The sequence below is a fragment of the Ambystoma mexicanum genome, chromosome 7p, assembly GCF_040938575.1.
Source record: "Ambystoma mexicanum isolate Mex_15411 chromosome 7p, UKY_AmexF1_1, whole genome shotgun sequence".
NCBI classification, from domain to species: Eukaryota; Metazoa; Chordata; class Amphibia; order Caudata; family Ambystomatidae; genus Ambystoma; species Ambystoma mexicanum.
In genome coordinates, this window is record NC_090939.1 from 267942337 (window position 1) to 267963381 (window position 21045).

Here is a 21045-nt window from a genome sequence, read left to right on the forward strand (position 1 = left end):
GTAAGATGGGCTTATCGGACGATCCCTTCCCCTTCCTTGTCGAGGCAGCTGTAGTACAGCTCCTTCCACTAATTGGGAAGTATGCCTTTAGGTTATCTTTTGGTAATTTCTCTGTTGGAGTAGGTAAAATAACAGATGGCTTTATAGGTTCAAGCGTATCTTTAATGCCCTTGATCCACGGGGGGTAACCAACACGACATTCAGATTTTTACAAACAGGAATTATTATCATTTTTTTTTCTTCATACTCTCAGATTGTAATGAAGAGTCCGTCTGATTAGGGGTAGGGACCAGTAGAAGTGCTCGACTTTCACTAGATAACTGCGCTACATCTATATGGTCATCTTCAGTAACTATAGGAGGTTCATTCCCTCTTATTAGATTAACTATAAGGTCTTTATGCTTCTTTGACAGAAGTAAAGCTTCCTTTTGTCGTTTGGCTTTACGTTTGAGAGTGCGTAAATACAATTTTTTTAACCGTAGGGACATAAAACCAGCTGACCCATGACTATCTTTGTCAAATGACTGGTTTTGTTCCAACTGATTCATAGCCTTTAAGAGCATTGATGGACTGTCTGGAGGGTCTGAGACACTAATCGCCATAGTATTCACAGGTTCAGGAGATGGCGAAGGGTGTTTCAGTTCGTCAATAGTAAGCCTCAAGGCTTTTAATATATCATTGATGCAGCATGTGCAAGTTGTAGTATCTTTGGCAATGATTTCAATATCATTAGTGGAGGGGAGAGGGAAAGTGGTATTTTTCCATTCCACTGTACTACTTTGCGTGCTTTTTTCACAAAGGACCATTATTTGTGGGGTAATAAGACTCTTTGTGCAACAATTGCTTTGGTGTCATGAGTGATTCCCATCCTAATATGAATCCTTCTAATCTGACCATTTTCGATAACATTTGCTTCATAGTGTGCTTAATTTCCCTTAATTCAAGATGTGATAAATCATGACCCTTCTCCAGCATGGGGTCTGGCATGGATTCACATGCTCATGAATATTCCCCGTCATCAGGCTGGGAATCCTCGGTAAAGAAAAAATCTGTTTGTTTCGTTTCTGAACTGTCTTTCTCCTAATCACCAATCACTGGTCTCTGGGTCATACTGCCCCAGCCAATGACTGCCCTCTACCTAATCCCCTCCTCTGGCAGCCTTCTTCAGATTTTTACCGCACGTTCAAGTGTTGGGAGTCCTCGTGCTATAGCTCTCGAGCGTTTTGCGATTTTTCAAAGAGTTCACTCTTTCGGTCAATCGAGCCTCAAGCTCCACCGTTTCTACTTCCGATCACCGGGGACCCGTTTCAGATTTTTCTACGCCCCTCAAGGGTGAGTTTTCGTAGAGTTTGGCTTCTTGGAGGATTCCGGAAGATCTTTGAGGCCTACCCCGCGTGGACATGGCCCAGGACAAAGGAAACATGACACCCGGATCCAAGCTTTTCAGGAGCTGCCCTGGATGCGGATTACAAAATGTCTTCAAGGAAGATGAGCAATCAGTGCCTCTACTGCCTTCACAGTGACAAATCGCACGTGGAAAAGGACTATGCGTAAGAATATGTCCAAACGGACAATGAGGGATAGTCGTACTCGACTCACCAACTGGCTGGAGGGGAAGAGCCCAGCAGCAGGTGAGAAGAAGAAGTCCGAGCGGTCTTCTAAGACCTTTGAGGGCGCTCCGGCGACCCAACAGAAGGCAAAGCACCGCGAGTCTGCGGGCACCGGGAGCGCCGATGGGTCGGGCTCTTCGGCTGCCAGGCAGGGTGCGATGTCACCAACGCCATCAACCATGAGCCAACGCTCTGGTTCCGGGGAAAAGGAAGTTGGAGAACCCTGGTAAACTTCGGGAGAAGTCCAGGTCGATCCCTACAGCGGCAGCCGAGGTGGAGCGAGGCAGCGACCCTCCCCCCCCCAAGGTGAAGGCCTCAGGCGTGCCCAAAGTCGCAAAGGCCCCGATTCACCCGGCTGAGGCCTCGATCGAGGGAGTCGTGGCGGCCCTGGCGAAGCCTGCAGAGGCTATCCCAGTGGAGACAACCTCCGGGCCTAGAGGTTCCCTGCCACCACAGAGGGAATCCTCTTTTCAGCCTTTTGATAAGACCCCGTGAAACCCAGGGTGGACAAAGAGGGGGGACACAGTAGACATTGCGGACACAGATACCACCTCTGAAGATTAGCTGGCTAGCGTCCCAAAGATCCTGGACAAGAAGTTCGAGGAGGTCCGGTCCTACGGGAGGGATCCCGACGAGGCTGACGAAGAAGGCAACAATGGTGCCGATGAGGAGCCGCGGATCGTGGAGGAGGATGCCTACATCCCCCTCCTCCTTCTCAGCCTTCACCCCCTTCCCCTCCACCGAAGGATGAGACGGGAACGGAGACAGCGACGACGGGGACAGACGACGGACCTCCCATCACCACCCGCTCGGGCCCCCCCGCCGACCAAATTGGCTCCTTCCACGCCATGATCGCCAGGGCATCTGAGCTCTTCCAGCTCTGCCCCGAAGAACAGTAGGAGGGTACCCGCTACCAACGGCAGGAGGCCAAGAGGAAGACTGTTCCCACAGTCCCGTTACTGGACGACATCTGGGACGAGGGGCTGGTGCTCCTGAAGAACCCGTCCACAGCCCCTGCTAAGAGAGACCGGTACGAGAAGAAGTACTGGGTCCCAGACTCCGCCCCTATGTGCCTCAGGGCACAGCAGTCCCCAGATTCAGTGGTCTCCGCGGCGGCCAAGAAGAAAGCGGCAGGGGCGACGGCTTCAACTTCAACATCCCCGCCGGACGGCGAGTGGAAGAAGCTGGATGCCATGGGACGAAGGGTCATCTCGTCGTCGGTGACTATTAAAGCGGCCAACGCCCTCGCGATCGTGGCACGCTACGACAGGGAGCTGTGGTTCAAGATCGCTCCCCTGCTGGACTTCCTTCTGGACGACAAGAGGGCTGAGGCCCTAGAAATCCTACAGGAAGGCGAGGAGGCTCCGGACCACGCCATTACGGTGGCCACGGATATCGCTGACACTAGCTTTCGTCATATGGGCAACAGCGTTTGCCTTCGCCGGCGCGGTTGGCTTAAGGCCACCGACTTCTGCCAGGGCGTGCAGACCAGGGTTCTGGACATGCCCTTCAACGGAAACAACCTGTTCAACGAGACACTGCAGGCCATCAAGGCGGACACCGAGACGGCTCGGTCCTTGGGTGTTCAACAATGACGGCCGTCCTTTCGGAATTCCGGGGGCAAGCAAGGTGCCTCCAAAGGATTCGGCAGCAGTTCCTCGTCGTACCGCCAAGCGCCCCACTCCTCATCACAGGAGGCCTACAGAGGACGCGGCAAGACAGGAGGATCGGGTCATCGTCACTTATGAGGCCAAGGCAGCAAGGCCATGACGGAACAGGACTGAACCGACTGTTGCGTCGGGCCACCACCCAAGCACCCGAGGCCGGCTGGCGAAATTAGTCAGCGTGTGGGAGTCCATCTCCACCGACCGTTGGGTGCCGGATGCCCTGACCCGTGGGCACACCCTGGAATTTCAGAGAAGGTGCCCCTGCATACCACCCGTGGCCAGGAAGGAAAACCACATCCCACAACTACTCCTGGAGGTACGAGCAATGCTAAGAAAGGGAGCCATAGAACTCGTCCCAAAAAGGCTGTGGGGCATACTTGCGGTACTTCCTGGTCCGGAAGCAGACCGGCGGTTGGTGTCATGACCACAGACTAGGATCATAGTTCAGGCTCTAGTGAGGAGAACTTAAAGGGTTCAATCTTGGGAAGGAATTGGGCATTGCTTTAGGTCAGACCAAATTAGGGTAACTTCTCAGAGTTAATGGGCTTTCTGGTTTCCCTTAATGGCCGCCTATTTGTTCCTACGAGCAACTAACCTTTCTGGTCTAGTTGTTGTCCTTGTTGCCCTATATTAGCCCCGCCTTCCTGGAGGCTTGCGCTTCGTGTCATCGACTGCCTCGCAATTCAACACTTACCGCGGTTCCTCCGTCTCAACAGCTGATTCCTGTCACAGTTATTTTCCCTCAGAATTGCTGTCAACAGCCCAGTATTATTTATCCCCCTATTCCGTTCCCCTAATTGAAGCCACCGTTCTATTCACCTTCTCGCTCCCATATTTTTTCTTCAGTTGTTTTTTCCCGTTCCTGTCAGCCCCTTCACAAAGTTTATGAGAAGAGTTTGGTTCGCGTCACTCAAGTACCGTTTATGGTTTATGCCTCGGAATTTGATAACTAACATTCTGTTTTTTCTGTGGAAGTCATTGAAAATGTTAGCACACGATTCCGTTAACTGAGGGAGCCAATCAAAGTGTTAGTACGCAGTTAAAACGGGTCTCTTCAGTTTTCTTAGGAAAAGAGATTACGTTGTGTGGACTTGTTCGCTGCCGTGATAACATTTTTCATTGAAGCTTGTGCAGTCATTGTTGTTAGTCAGGAATTCAAATAGGAATTCGCATGCATCACACTCACATTGAAAATTAGCGCTCCTATTGTTACTAGAAGAGTTGTGGGTATCTATTGTTGCGCTCTTACTTACCGTTTTCACTGAGAATTGTTATTCCATTTAGACCAGTCAGGCACAGTTCATGTGATATTGTTTATTTTCATATTTCCACTCAGGTGTGTTCTTACCCAAGGTGTTACATATACTAGAGCACTCCTTTCCCAGTCCATTTTTCTTCTTGCCATATTTTTCTTCTGAAGCTCAATCCTCTGGCATAGGAGATTCCATTCTCAAAATACCAATCATCCCTCATTCAATTCATCATCTTCAGGACTAGCGCCCCTCTGTTGAACAGGATGGATAGCTCACAAAATTAAAGTTTTGGGTGAGTTTTTCTGATTAGAAGGGTATTACAATAATCCTCGTGGTTCAGAATAATTTAAGGAACAAGGGGAAGTTCTGTTATTTTATATTTTTCTACAGGATCCACTTGCCAAATCTAATTCGAATTAGAAAATATCTGGAGCTTCAGAGAGTCCCCGCAGAGTTCAGGTAAGCGTTACAGTTGGCGACCCATCCTGGACCTTCGTCGTCTGAACAAGTACATCTAATCTCAGAAATTCCGGATGGTCACCCTCCAGCACGTGCTGGGACAGCTGGAGGAAGGCGATTTCCTATCCTCGCTGGACTTGGAGGATGCCTACTTCCACATCCCCATTCTAAAGGGACATCGCACATTCCTACGATTCGTGGTCCAGGGGCGGCACTATCATTTCAAGGCCCTCCCATTCGGATTGAAGTCGGCGCCCAAGGTGTTCACCAAGTGCCTGGCACCAGTGGCGGCGCGGCTGCGCCTGCAGGGGATCCACGTCTACCCCTACCTGGACGAGTGGCTCATCTGAGCAAAGTCGAGGGAACTCGCCGTCGATCACACAACGAAGACCGTCCAACTGCTCACAGATCTGGGATTCTCGATCAAGTTCGCGAAATCCCACTTGGTACCGTCGCAAGTCGCCCTGTTCCTAGGAGCCAGACACAGTGGCGCGATTGGCTTCACCGTCGGAGGAAAGGATGAAGGCCATCCTGGACAAGGTACAACAGCTGTTGACCATGGACGCGGCCAGGGTGAGATCCATCAAGTCCCTACTCTGCATGATGTCCTCGTGCATCTACCTCGTGTGCCTGTGCAGGCTGCGGAGGCGACCACTGCAAGAGTTCCTAGACGCCCCCGTTGGAGGCAAGCGGCGGGCAGTTTCGAGGACAGGATCTCACTCAACAAGACTTTCCACAAGGGCGATCTGGTGGTGGGGCACCCGCGTGCATCTTGCGGCGGGCATGGACATCCAGACCCCGGCACATCAGGAAACGGCGACGACGGACGCCTCCCTGGAGGGATGGGGAGCGCACACCGGAGATCTCCACGCAAGAGGCCTTTGGCTCCCGGAGGAGAGGTTGTTACACATCAATGTCCTGGAGCTCCGAGCCATGTTCTGGGCCCTCAGGTCGTTCCTTCCGTCCCTCAAGGGGAAGGTGGTGAGGGTCTTCACCAACAACACCACCACCACCACGATGTTCTACATCCGGAAGCAGGGGGGCACCAGATCTCCAGCCCTATCCAAGGATGCGCAGGATCTGTGGCACTGGGCCGACGGCCAGGGGATGTTTCTGGTACCCTTCCATCTGGCAGGTGTAAAGAACACCATCGCCGACTCCCTCAGCAGGGAGCTGCGCTCATGCCACGAGTGGGAGCTGCGGCAGGATCAAGTGGATCTCCTATTCCGACGATGGGGCAATCCCCAGATAGACCTATTTGCGACGGCGACGAACGCCAAGTGTCGGAGGTTCGCCAGCAGGTTTCCCCAGCTGGGGAGCATGGGCGATGCCTTCTCATTCCCCTGAGACGGCCTGTTCCTGTATGCGTTCCCACCATTACCATTGCTACTGCGACTCAGTCAACTCAGACGGTCCCGATACAGGATGATCCTCGTCGCACCGGCGTGGCCGAGGCAGATTTGGTTCCCGGACCTTCTGGACATGTCAGCGCCCCCCCCCCCCAGTCAAACTGCCGACGGACGCGGATCTTCTCGCCAGAGAAGGAGGCGCCATCCTCCACCACGACCCAGGGACGCTGAACATGCAGGCCTGGCTCCTGCAGCACTATAATTCGGAGGGTAAGATATCCCGGCGGACTGCAAGGAGGTGCTTGCAAAGGCCAGGGCGTCCTCGACTGCTATGGACACAAATGGAAGAGGTTCTCTGTCTGGTGCCGCGCACAGAAGATGATCCCTCTGCGGATTACGGCCCCTCAAGTGCTGCTGTACTTGCTGTCGCTGGCCAAGGCGGGGCTGGCTCATGCTTCCATCAAGATCCATCTGGCGGTTATCTCCTGCTACACCAGAACTCCAGGGCGATCATCTCTGTGGTCCCATCGCCTGGTGAAGGAGTTCATGAAAGGACTGTTCCGATCGTTCCTGCTGGTGAAGGCCCCGGCGTGGGAACTGAACATGGTGCTGACCAGGCTCATGTGGCCGCCATTCGAGCCGCTGCATTCGGCACCGTTGAAGTTCCTGTCATGGAAGACAGCGTTTCTTGTGGCCATCGCCTCCGCATGACGAGTGGGAGAGATCCAGACCCTTTCCTGTAAACCTCCATACCTGACATTCCACGAGACGAGGGTGGTGCTGAGGACGCACCCCTCCTTCATGGCTAAGGTGCCGGACTTCCATCTCAACGAGCCCTTGGTGTTACCTGTTTTCTTCCTGTCGCCTTGGTCGCCGGCCAAGAGGACTTTGCACTCGCTGGATGTGGCTAGAGCGCTGAAGTTCTACGTGGACCGCACAAAGAGCCTGTGGAAGACATCAGAGCCGTTTGTGAACTTTGGACCTGTGAATCAAGGGAAGGCCCTCTCGAAGGCTTCCATTTCCAGATGGCTCTTCGGCTGCATTATGCACAGTCACCGGTTGGCAAACCGACCCTTGCCCGGCCGTCCGAGAGCCCATTCCACCAGAGCGATCGCTGCTACCACGGCGTTCCCGTCTGGTATACCCCTGATGGACATCTGCAGGGCTGCTACGTGGAGATCGACGCCCACCTTCACGAGATTCTACTGCGTTGACCTGGATTCCAGGGAGGAGTCCAGAGTCGGCCAGGCAGTGCTGCGCAACCCGTTTGCCTGAAGGTGGGCCTGGTGAGGAGGTACGAGATGCTTAATGTGGAGTTGATGAAATGCTTAATGTTGAGCCTTGCCACCTCCCGTGGTTGTGCATGTGTGTACTGCTATGTATTCTTGTATTCATGAGCATGTGAATCCATGCCAGACCCCATGCTGGAGAAGGAACAAGTTACTTAACTGTAACTGTTGTTCTTCAGCATGGGTCTGGCATGGATTCACATGCAAACCCTCCCTCCTACCCCTCTGCGGCTCTTCTCGTGGTCCTACTGCCACTTTATGTGCTACCAAATCTGTAGATGGCTGCCAGAGGAGGGGCTTAGGTAGAGGGCAGTCATTGGCTGGGGGCAGTATGACCCAGAGACCAGTGATTGGTTATTAGGAGAAAGACAGTTCAGAAACAAAACAAACAGATTTGTTCTTTACCGAGGATTCCCAGCCTGCCGACGGGGAATATTCATTAGCATGTGAATCCATGCCAGACCCATGCTGGAGAACAACAGTTACATGTAAGTAACTTGTTCCTTATCCAAAAGATCCAGCATCCTAATTATCACTGGGAAAGCAGGAGGTTGAGAACCTTCAAGATTATCAGTGGACAGATTCTTTGAGAAGGACTCATGAAGACTATAGTTCATCAAGGGCTGAGTTAACGCCGGCGAGTAAGCGGGTTGTTCTGGGATGTTTTCTTTATTAATGTCCTCAAACAACAAGCAATTATTAACCTTGTCACAAGATAGAGATTGCCGACAAGATAAAGAGGGGCCAGTAGTGTGAAGCATCGTTAAATACGAATCCCTCTCATAAGCCTGTGCTATTAGTGGAGTTAACATTCCTATAGAGCAGCAAACCCGTCTATCTAAGTCAACCATGGTCTCAAGCCCTGATAGATGGGGGTCATTCACAAAGGAACAGGTTTTTGGGGAGTTCAGTCGTGATTTATTGAAAGTTCCATGCTCAGATATATTTGTGAGCAATACATTTTCACCACATTTTCACCACACACGCTAGGAGATTGGGAAGGGTGATTGTGTAAAGGACCAACGATGTCCGCATTCAGAGAAGCATGCACTTGTGTCATGTGAACGGGTAGTGCCACTAAAAGGTTGTTTTGAGTTTTGAACATAGGCACCTCAGAAAGCAAGGGATCAACATAGGAGGAGTTGCCTGAGCAGACTGTTGAATCGATAGTGGTACATGTCAGGCTCGGCGGGATAGATTCAACGCAAAGACCGCTGCGTAAGCCATTGGCCATTTCACTAATGGTTAACAAAGTTAACGAAAAAAATGTAGGCACAGAAAGTTACCTAGATTATAAGGCAAATATAAAAAGTATTTTAAAGGATAAAATTAACCAAAAAAGAAAAAAATAGAGTGCCCCTGTTCACCCCCTCAGTCAAACAGCACAACAGTACACTTCAAGCACTTTTGCATGCGCGCGCGCTATGCGCGAGCACGTAAATCTAAATAGGAATCCTGGGAGCTGGTGGGTGGAGTCAGTCCACACTATGGATCTGCAAGTGAAAGATGTGACGGTTAGCGTAAAGCACGTTCACTGCAGTATTGGTATTAGCACAACTGCTTAAGCCCAAACCCAGCCCACATCAAAGAAACCCAGCCCACACAGGAAACCTAGTACAGAGCGAGTGTTTGCTCTCATCATAGAAATCATGTAAGGTCACAAAGTGTATTTACTCTGGTACATATAGTCCGTGTCCAAAATCAGGCGTTTCGCCTTTGGGAGACCGCTGCTCTTCCTCTTGACCTTACACAGCCTGCAGCATAAAAGCAGGGATAAAGCCAATTCAGTCAGCGTCTCAGCACAACAGTACACTTTGAGCCCTTCCGCATGGTGCAAGTTCTTTGATAGTTTGAGGCAAAATGGCCATCAGGAGCACACGAGGTTGGCAGCCCCGATTCAGAAGACCAAAATCAAGAGAAATTAGTGGGGGTGAGAAAGAAGCGGGGAGGGAGAAGAATGGAGATATGGTGTCCCCGATTTTAGTGGAGAAGAGAGGGTAAAGTACTTAGCTGAAAGGGAGGAGGATACAGTTCGAGGCCAGGGGAGGGGAGGGGAGGAGAGGGGGAAGCATGGCCTGAAGGATAGAGGAGAGTTTGCAAGGGTGTGATTGGAAAGGTGGGTGAAGAAATTCAGTCGAGCACTGTTCAAGATAGAAGCAAGCTCAAGAAGGGCCTTTTTGTATGATGTACGAAGTATTGGGGTGCAAGATGTATGCCAACAGTGGACGAAAAACCACAAGGTGCTTTCGAGTAGACCGATCTTGTGGGTCATCTGGGCTTGGGACCACAGGGTGGAGGAAGAGAAGGTTAGTGGAGTTAAACAGGCAGCTCAACACTAGGCTTAAGTCACCAAATGCTTTTCATAGATGGAGTTGGTGTGAGGATCAGACCTGTATTTGATATGAGGCGGGGGAGTCAGGCTTGAATTTACATCGGGAAATAGGAGAGTGGGGTTTTCAGCAGAGGGACAGAGGTTGGTGTGCCTAAGGTAGCGGTTCGCAAAGAAGTGCATGATAGTGAGGCTAGATGGGGTAATGTCAAGAGGATTGCCTAGGGTGACTGTGGGAAGGTTGAGGAGGGAGGTCGGGGAGTAGTAAGAAAGGAGGGTCAAGTTGATGGGCATAGGATATTTTGGGAAAGTTGAAGTGAGGGCTTCGGTGGGAATGGTGGTCAAGATCTTGGAAACAGTTCACGGGGCTAGGCGCCAGATACACACAGACAGGGAGCGGTGTAGTCGAGAGGAGCTGAGTGGCAGTAAACTAAGAAGAAAGGTCGGAAGAAGGGCTGGGGCAGTGGGGTTAGCCCGGTTGATCATCAGAAAAACTAACACCATCTTGGTCATAGGAGAGGAGTGGATGAAAATGGCATCAACGTGTAGAGTGGAGGGTTTGCAATGTGTAGATTGAGAGACAGTCAAATTGTTCATAAAGGAAATGGGTTTTTATAGCATTAGAAGCAGACATTCCAAAGTCTAAGGGTAATAATAGAGGGGGCTGTGATGAGACCAATAGCAAGTAAAGATAAAGGGGCAGATTATGTTGGAGTGTAATGGACTGTTTGTGATGGGTGATTACAGGATCAGGATGATGGGATAGGTGGTGGTAAAGGATGTGAGGAGCAGTGGGTTGTGCTAGTGGGCATTTAGGTGTTAGTAGAGAGGAAAGGGAAGGGGATGAATCATGGAGGCTATGCAGGAACCAGGAGAAGTAGATTTAACATATGCAGTCTGGCCTGTCAAGTAAAACCAGAATTGGAGTGTCATGTAATGTGCACAGGCCTGTCATACGAGCACAGCCCTCTCGGTTTGGTTGAAGCACTTTTACAAGAAATATGTGAAAGTAAAAATATATAGGCAAGCTACACATTTGAATTTGTTGCGTTAGCAAGGTTAGCTATGTAGACTACTTGGTATGAGAACCTTCAAAGAGTGCATTCATTAATATTACTCCTGGTGTCCCTGTTTTCCGGGCCCAGGCCAGGGAGCACTCATTCTTTGCCCAGGTCAAGGGCATTCCCCATGTGAACCACCGCCCAACATCGAAACCCTCTGGATGTGGGGGGGTGGGGGCGCTGCTCCTGAAAAATTAATTGCGGCAAACAAGAGTTAATTCCTTGCTAATGGACACAGAAACCAAGGAGAGTTTTATAGGGATCCCTATGGGAGAACCATCTATATGGGGGATCAGCTATTTTAACCCACCCGTCCTTGGAGGGGTCCCGGGGACCAAGTGTGTATCAGACGGATACCACCCGCATGGAGTGGGAGGCCAGAGGATGGCATCTGTGGATGTCCCCCCCATACCTAGGAGGCCTCATGCAAGGATATTTCCCCTTTACTCTCTTAAATATACACTTAACATCCTACACCTACTTCACATTCCTACTTAACATTCCCTCTACTAATTTTCCCCACGCTACTTACCCCCCCTACTTAACATGTCTGTTGCACATGCTTGGCATGACCAACTATAAAGCTAAAAAAAAGTGTCCAGGCACTTGGTCTGTTTAAGGTGCAGAAAACTTTACTGGGACTTTCTCAGGCAACAATCGCATTTCTCTATTATGGCCCTTCTTTTATTTCCGCACACAACTAGGTCAGCTGTTCTTGCTTAGTCATGTGACTTTTACATCTCTCTGTAAAATATTGACTGCAAAGGTGTGGGCCATCTTGGCCTGTTGTCGGGTTCATCAAGTTACTTCACTTATAATACCCATATACCATAAAAGCCTGTTCCTTTCATCGCTGTATGATTTGTGTGCGTTTAGCGGGCTACCAGTCTCAAAGTGCAAAGTGCCATTAACTTGTTAATTCCAATAATCAAACCACGCCTTTGACATTGTTATTTTGTTATTTACAATACCCTCCATTCTGCCTAAATAGGGTATCACCTCCTAAAATGCAACGTGCAGCTATTTATTTGTATTAACTTGACCAGTTGACTTCCTATCAACTTAATCCCAAGTGTCAATGGTCTTAATATATTGTTATGTAGCAGCTTCTATCTTGTATACCTTAATTAAGGAACTCTCCGTTCTGCCCAACTTCAAAGTATCTATAGCAGCATAAGTACATTGACTCCGGCTTCTCATAAGCCCTCAACCCAAAGTGTATAGTGCAACTTTGATCCATTTTGACCAACTTTTGCTAAAACCAATAAACAAAATGACATCATACTGTGCATTTTTGACCCTCTAATGTAATTTAAGCATTTATCACTTCCTATTTGGACATATATAGAAAGCTTCTGGTTCCTTGGGGACAGTTCTAACCATTCCTTCCCTTATAGGTTAACTTATCAAATTGACTCATGCATGTTCTATCTTTCTTAATAGGTCTCTTCTTTACACAGTTTACTTTTTCTTAAAGTGCATAGTGCTGCTTGATCTTCTATCCTATACTTTTATTGAAGCAAAGGACTTGTTAGCTCTGTCACTCAAATCCTTTCATTAGACTCCCCATTCTGCCCCTGTGGGCGATCACCTTCTTAGTGTGTATACCTTGCGCTCTACGAATATTTATAAAAGTCTCCCAAATAGATCTTGGAGTACATTCCTGTTAATAGTTCTCCATCTAGTCATGTAGATGTATGGCTAGTTCTTCGTCAGAGTTATGACCCACTGGTTTCATAGTGTTAAATTCTATGATCAGTCTGGATTAAAGCATGCAGCCCTTAGTAGCCGTGTCCTTTTTGTGTAATTTACTCTCCTCTTTGTTGACTGGCACAGCCTTGCTTCAAAGATACAATGATGTATTACATTTACAGAGTACCCTCCTAGAACCTCCCACCACATGTGCAAGCTTATCTATCTTCTAAAGAAGCCAATGAACCTTGAGTGTCTAAGAAAGAATATATCAATGCAAGGTAGAATGTTACACAATGAACTATTGTAACGCCTTTACATTGTGCTGCCACACGGAGGTCACAGAAATGTCCAGTACCTTCTTTTATTAACCACATTACAATGTAAAAATCCTTGGTTACATACAAGTTGGAGGGAGGCTGAACTCTGTTGAAATGTGAAGGGGCGGGGGGGAGGAAACTCTCCTGAGGGTCGTGGGTAAACTCTTCATTCAGGATCGGTCTTCCACAGTTCTGATGCTACCGTATATGGTATTTCGAACCTAACCTAATCGAAATTGGATTTCCATCAGTCTTTTGCACAACAGGTCGCTAGGGTCCAACAGAAAATCATTTGAGCAATTAGGCCATTAGTAACCACTCAGGTGGAGGCAGGTGGTAGTCCTAGTAGATGGGTATCCTGGTGGCGGGGGATGAGTGGGCAAAGGATGCTAGGCAAGTAATTGGTGGCCTGGGGTCAGGCCGCAGGCCCTTTCAGGAGCAAACATGCCCAAAGCAGGAATAGCCCTTGGCCAAGGTCTCCTTTGTTGCGGGACAACCAGCACAGGGACACCAGGGAAGGCTTCTAATGAGGCGGTGAAACGGTCTGGTTATGTGGTCAGGGCGCCAATATAAAGGCCAGGGGGCCTGGGCTGAATCAGCTATGGTCACTGCCTGGCTTCCAAAATAAGAATCGAGTGGAGAAAGTCCCAGCACCTAAGTCAAAGGGCAAGTGAGAAAGAGGCGGGTTGCAAGCCCTGGGTGATTTTGTTGGCAACGTGGTACTCCTCTATGATCTTTTCATCTGGTTAGCTCTCCCAAAAAGATGGCCAGCTGGCCGGGTAAGTGTCCCAGCAACATCCTTGGTACAAAACAACATATGTACACTAAACAAATCTCACATTTCTCAGCTGTGTGTCTTGGAATGATCTTTGAGATTGTCAAAGTCCAAGGCTGTCATTTACGTAGAGGTTTGCAAACTACCCGAATGTTTGATATTATGGGATGATGGCCTCATTCTGTTGTGGCATAAAATACTTAAAAAGGTCAAAGGTAAAATAAGTGTTATAAATGGTATGATGCCAAGTTCCCAAGCCAATTGTCTACATCTTCTAACAGGCTCTATCCGGAAGTATATAATCAATGATTGTTGGACAATTCCGTGATCTTCCTTCGATTGGATGATATTCCAGTATTGCGTCCTTTTGCTGACACCCGTTTTTCCAACGGGTGTTTTGCCCAACATTTTCATCAACATTTTTGGGGTGGGCGGAGGGGGGGTGTTGGGAAAGGGTAAATAAAGTGTTGGGGGAAGGAAACTTTAAAAAAAAAAAAAAGAAAAGAAAAATCAAAGGAGGGGCTTTGGGAGGGAACCCCAAAAAGAATGTGAAAAACTTTTTCGCCAAAACTCCTGCAAATTAAACCTGCAAATTAAACATGCATTGGCAATGCCAACGGTTTTGGCTTTTGTGTAGATATAGGAAAGGAATTTGGCAGGCATTGCCGTAATGGTTCTAACTAGCATTTAATAGTAGCAGTTTCAAATTGGTGCACATGCCTGTGCATATGATAGCAGTGCCTGGAAAATGCCCATCTAATATCTAGACAAAACAAAACTGTTTGTTTTGAAATTTTAGCAGGACTTCAGTAAAGGACATGCATACTGCTTATACAATCAACTGGCTTAAGGCAGACCTGGTTAAGACATGTTTATTACACCAGTAGCGCATTTACAGCGCCGTTTAAACCATTAGCTCTCAGAATACTGCTTTGAAAATCACTACCAGCAACTTAGAGTGCAAAGTTTGATTTAAAGGCTTGATAAAGTTAGCTAAAAAAAAAAAAAAAAAAAAATTATATATATATATATATATATATATATATATATATATATATATATATATATATATATATACCAGGAAGGTGGGAACGGCCAGTCAATTGGTGGGTAAATAACCAAACACCTACAAGCATTATGTCCCTTCTCATGTGCCATCTCCACCCTTGCTGTACTCCAATGCATTAGTTTTGGCTTTTAGATGATGCTAAAGCACCACCTTATTTCCAGAATTATAATGGGCATTGGTTCTCTTGCTAAAGAGCTGCAGTAGGGCAGTGTGTGTAGATGAGCATGGGAAATGCATAATTTTTCTAGATCTCAAAAATTGATTTTAAACTGCTTATCTGTTCAACTTAACTGAGGGCCAACATATCCATCACTCGCAAGTAGGTTAGCTATCCATCGCTCGCAAGTAGGTTAGCCACCTTACCAGAGACATCCATTATTAATCATTCAGTGCAACCAATAATGGGGTCCATCAAGTTTGTCTTGGTTTGAGGAACTGAGTGCATAATGGGAAGGTGATTACATTACATAATTTGGAGAAAAAAAAAGTTATTAATTCAAGACATTTACATTTTAATTGGCTGCCTTAACTTAATCTTAGTTGGAACCAGCATTCATAAGACCCAGCATCCCTTCCCGCAGTTCATCTGTATATCCAGCTGAACCATACAGACCTTGGAAACTGCTGAGAGAGGTAAGTTTTATTTCTGTGGCTTAGCCATTACGGAACTTATATATATATATATATATATATATATATATATATATATATATATATTGGTTATTTTCTCTACAGCTCTGGTTAAGGCTGTGTCGCAGTGCTGCTGCTCACAGTCCACTGAGCTGGGTTAAGCATTTTGTAAATATGTTATTAACCAGGTAGATCCTCCTTTGAAAAGCCTGCATAACAAGCCTAATATTGTCAGTAGCCATTAGGACCAGATGAAACAAAACCACATTTCTGAAAACCTGAAACCATGTTTCAAATGATATGAAAACCAACAAGGCTCATGTTCACTGCTGCAGTGCACCCTGAAGAACACCAACACTCATTCACATGAAGAAACTTTGTTTCACTCACCAACAATCGTCTTGTGGACATGTTGACACTCTCGGCTCCTTATCCACGGTAACATATGGCGAGACAACTAAAACAACAAATAAAGTTTTAATGTAAACTAAATCACAATAAATATTAACTATTTTAAGAATAGCACATAAAAACATAGATACATCAGAATATACAGTCTAGAACCATACAAATATAGTAATACATCCAACTTTCCATTAAACATTTATTTCTCCCCATCAGAGCTATAAAATCCTAAAGAAAACAGACATTGGATTAAAATCCCTACTTCGTCAATATAACATATGGCTACGGGGGCACTCTTGCTCTTTAGTCAGAAAAAAATTAGACGCTTTCTAGAACACATATTTTACATTGTATGGTAACCTTCCCTGGTCGGATGTGATAATTACATTGTTTTCAAGCAGATATGGTTAAACACATTCTCTTTGGCAGCTTCTTATATTGGTATACCCAGGCTAACTTCAACTTTCAGCCAGATGTTATATAATGCAGCAGCAGGCACATGCTTTTGGAACAGTGAAGCCAGAATAGCTCCTCCTTAATATACTCGTAGTTATGAGAATGCTTGCCCAGGAGGAGGTTAATTACACTAGCCATTTCATGGCATTCTGTCAGTAGATGTTTAGCTGTCTCCAACTGATCTTGCTCTTTGCAAAAACTGCATAGCCGTAATTCCACAGCGATCTTATCCTTTCTCCCAGTGACCATTAGTGTGGGTAGTTGCTCTAATTTAAGTAGTAGAATAAAGCGTCTGAGTCTTACAGATGGGCACAGATTCAAATATCTCTGGGGCTTCTTAAAATCATACAGTCTATACTGCACGAACGGATAACTTTTTAACCCCCTGAGATGGTCATAGTTCTCCAACCAATCCCAGAGATCTATACGTTTTCCCAATCCCCTCTGTGCCTCATCTGAATGACTCCCTCCCCTCAATTGCTAACCTATTTCAGCAAACAGTTTGATCATCTCCCCATAAGTTGTGCATGGTGAGTTTTCCCTGGACATTTCCTCATGAACTGCTATTAATAGTCCATTCTTTGTGCCACTGGACATTTGCAAATATAACGCAGCCTGCTTCTTCAGTACTATAGCTTTTAAAGGAAATCAGCCCAAGTGCCAGCCTTATTAATGACATTGGTATACCAGGGGGTAGACCAAGGATGCATCGCCAGAATTTCCCTTCAATAACCTGAAGCCATTTCAGATCAATATCAAGGAGAGCTTCAAGACTGTACGTCATCATCAGGGAAAGAACTTGCATATACAATTGGCGCGTGCCCCATAGAGTAAAACCTCCCTGCTTGATGGTAAGGCAGTCAGTTGTGCCGCTCTTATGGCACGTGTTTGTTTGCATGTTACGTAATTACCAGCAAGTTCAAAATTGATACCCAGGTATCGATATTGAGGGGCATAGGCGATGCTTACTATACCTACCATAAGCTGCACTCGAGATGTATTCCTCTTGGTATACCTCATGACCTTTGTCTTTTGCAGGTTAATACTGAGGCCGTTTTCCCCTGCATATTCCCAGAGGGCTGTAGCCGACCTACATATCCCACTAATGGTATGATCGAAAACTACCAGGTCGTCCGCATAGGCTAAAACAGGGCAAAGGGCCTCACCAATTTTAAGGGGACAGTTTTATTGCAGCAATTATTGCTGCAGGGATGTCATGGACATATAGATTGTTCATTAGAGGCGCCGTGACACATCCTTGCTTTACCCACCTATTTTGGGAAACATTTCCTGTAGTGTGACCTTCCTGATCTAGTTTTAGTTTTACTGAAATATCTTGATGCAACAGTCTGAGATAGTATAACAGACCCTCAGGACAGCCCGTAAGTTTTAGTTTCCGCCACAAGCGACCTCTAAGGATCGAATAAAATGCAGCTGTGAAATCTATGCATAGGGCGTACAAGGGAGGTTGCCCCCCTTTCCCTGCTCTAGAGCCTAATAGGTCCATTACCATAATGTAATGGGCGGTACAATATCCCTGTCTAAACCCACTTTGGAATTTGCATAGGATGCCCGAGTGCTCCACCCAAAGCTGTAGTTCTTTTAATAACAGTGAGGCAAATATCTTCCCCGTAGAGTGCAACATTGAAAGTAACCTATAGTTACTTGGATCTAACCGAATTCCCTTTTTAAAAACGGGGATACGAACCGCCGTTTGCCATGATTGGGGTATTTGCCTTCTTTTAGGATCTTATCAAATAAGATAACCAGTAAACTGGCCCAGAACTCAGGTTGGGATTTGATGACAATATTATCCAATCCATTCGGTTCTGGCGCCCGGGAATATTTTAGATCTTTAATCTTATTCACCACAGCTTCATATGATGTATGAATGGGTGTAACTAATGGGGGACTGCCCAGTGACATTGATTCCTCATTATCTAACTGGGCATTCCGATTTTCCCAAAATTCTTTCCATAATGCAGCCTCAATAGGGTTAGCTGATAGACCTTTTGCTATACCCCATGCGTCACCCAAAAGTGACCAGAAATTGCGGGTCTTCCCTCCAAAGATCGTCTTCACCAATGTTTGCCAAGACAAATTCTTATCCGCCCTTCTTTTGGCTTTCATGATTGCTCTATATCTATTTTTGCTACACCTCACGTTTGCATAGTATATCTCCAGAGGAACAGCCTTTTTCTTGGCATAGCGAAGCTCTGCTCCAAGTTCTCTTTTGGCATCTCTGATCACCTTGTCATAGGGAGGTTTTTTGTCCTCAGTACTTATTACCCAATAGGAACAGCAGCATGCTTGCCAACAAAAGTATAGATCCAGTCTTCTATGGAGTTAATCGTCATCTCCCTAAAATTAGGAAGATGATGGGATCTATCCATAACAAGTACTTCCATGGCATGCGTTACATTTTTTCCGACCAACTAATCATTGTGCCTGCTTGATTGACATTTACGTTACCCATACTACTTGTGAGGCTGGAAATGTTGAGCTCTCATACCAGAGCGGCATGATCACCAGCGTGAATCAAGCCGTACCTCACGGTAGCTCGTCAGTCACAGGCCGCTTCCGATTCCAAATGTAAATAGCACAACAAAACTATTGAAGTGATTAAACAGGAATTCTAGAAATTGTAACTTGCAATGTCCTGTCTGATCTTTCAGTTCCTACTTCTCAAGCTGGGGATAGTAAATGCAAGTTTTAGAAGAATAAAGGCATTGAAACGGTACAAGAAAACCACGATTTGGAAATGGCCTCCGATGTACCGGTCATACAAGCAGTAAAGAAAATCTGCTTATTGCAGAGAATAGAATTCTGTTTCGCATAATCGTGAGCCGCACGGCCAGGCCACCAAATTGTTCTGTACAGATAGCAGTATTTGGCTGACATTTAATTGAGTAGCAGTAATCACCGAGCACAAAATGTTAACGACTGGATTGGGGGTGACTGGGTACCTTAGAAAAAGGGTAGAATGATAGATGTGTAACCAGCGCTGAAGGGCCTTGGATCTATTTAACCAAAGTACTTCACCACCTTTACGATGAAACAAAATCCCAAATTCAACAAAAGATCCAGTCACAGCTATATACAATGGTTTTACAGAGAAAGTCAGATGGTGTTGCCTGTGGCTGTTCTGCGGTTCAGCAAATATTAAAAGGTAAAAGTCTTTATGAGATATGGAATTAAAAGGCTGACTTTCAGGTTTGAAGGCACATTGCCATGTTAAAAATGGAATAAAAATAAAAAGGTCGAGGTAGAAAAATGTCAATGCAAAAATTATGACGTTTCTTACCCCATTCAGATTTTGCAGATGAACAGAAAATGAAGTGCGGGGGGCAATAAGGACAAGTGCACCCAGTCGCGTTAGAACATAGTTTAAGTGCAGAGATATACCACTCTCATGGGTAGTAACCAAAATGCAGTAGTGCTGCGGCAAGTGCAAGACCCGAGGGCAAGTGCAAGAGACCGGCGAGGAAAGCTTGGGACCTGTGAGATTCTGAAGGTAGACCAGGGAGCTACTCAGCAAAACTATGCAGAGGTAGAGGAGAGACAGAAAAGCGGCGGTTAGCAAGGGAGGGGGAGAGAGAACGAGGAGGTAAAGAGGAAAGTCTTAAGAAGTTTCCAGAATTTAAGGAGATCCGGCTCAAGGCGGAAAGAAGCAGGGAAGCTGTTCCAGAGGGAGGCACCTGAAGAGAATAAAGATCTCCCTAGAGAGGCTGAACCATAGACGTGGCCAGAAGAGAGAAAAAGCGTGAGTTTAGAAGGAGGAATAGAATAATTACAAACAATACGGTAGTAGGATCAGTTGAGAGAACATCTGAGCTGCACAGGAACACACTGAATTATAAAAACGGGCTCAAATCGTATCAAATTGGGAAACACATCAGGCAGAACCAGGAGATGCTACTAATAGGTGCACAGCAGGACAGCCGGCGTATCTGATGGTTTCTGAATGGTGTTAAGGAACAACAGAGTTCGCTACAAACTACCGGAAGATTACTGGTGAGCTCACTCCTCCAGGCTATTTGCCACATGTCAAGTAGAATACCAGGCCAGTTCTAAGTTACTAAACAAATGGGCGTTCCATTGGAACATACATGATATTAAGGACCATATTATGAAATTGAGCAATTCAGGGGTGAGTGGCCCAGATGGCATATGTAACCAAGCGTTAAAGAGTGATCCAGATCACTGGCCTGCGATTTTGTGTTCCCTAATCTTAGGAGATATTGAGATATTCACATCATTTGTTTTAAGAGATTTAATTGACTGGGCTGAACAGAGACATATCTTTCTTTTTTATCATCCTTATTTAATGTTTTCAAAACAAATGCATGAAGAATACAACAATGTACACTTTGAACAGTAGAATTGAGATATACATCCTAACATTGTCAACTACTAAGTCCACATTTGCCCTGCTAAATTAGCTATAAATTAAATATTTTCCCATTACCATTGGGCAACAAACGTCCTTCCTAAGTAATGTCAATACAACTATAAGACCTATTTATACATTTAGACAAGAACATAAAACAAACATTTACACAAACAAACCAAAAAAAACAAAAGGAAAACTATATCTCTCCATTTCCAGACTGCTTAAACATCATTACCCAATCTTACGCTCAGTTACCATATAAATCATTAAAGGGCGCCCCACAATCCA

General features: G+C 46.4%; 1 protein-coding gene across 1 annotated transcript in view; it reads right to left on the reverse strand.

Annotated features, from left to right (window-relative positions):
• Window positions 1-21045, reverse strand: part of MIS18A (MIS18 kinetochore protein A) — a 211211-nt gene that overhangs the window by 129995 nt on the left and 60171 nt on the right. Inside the window, exon 2 of the mRNA XM_069636335.1 lies at window positions 15894-15960. Within this exon, the coding sequence (XP_069492436.1) occupies window positions 15894-15960 (67 nt within the window). The remainder of the gene's footprint in view (window positions 1-15893; window positions 15961-21045) is intronic.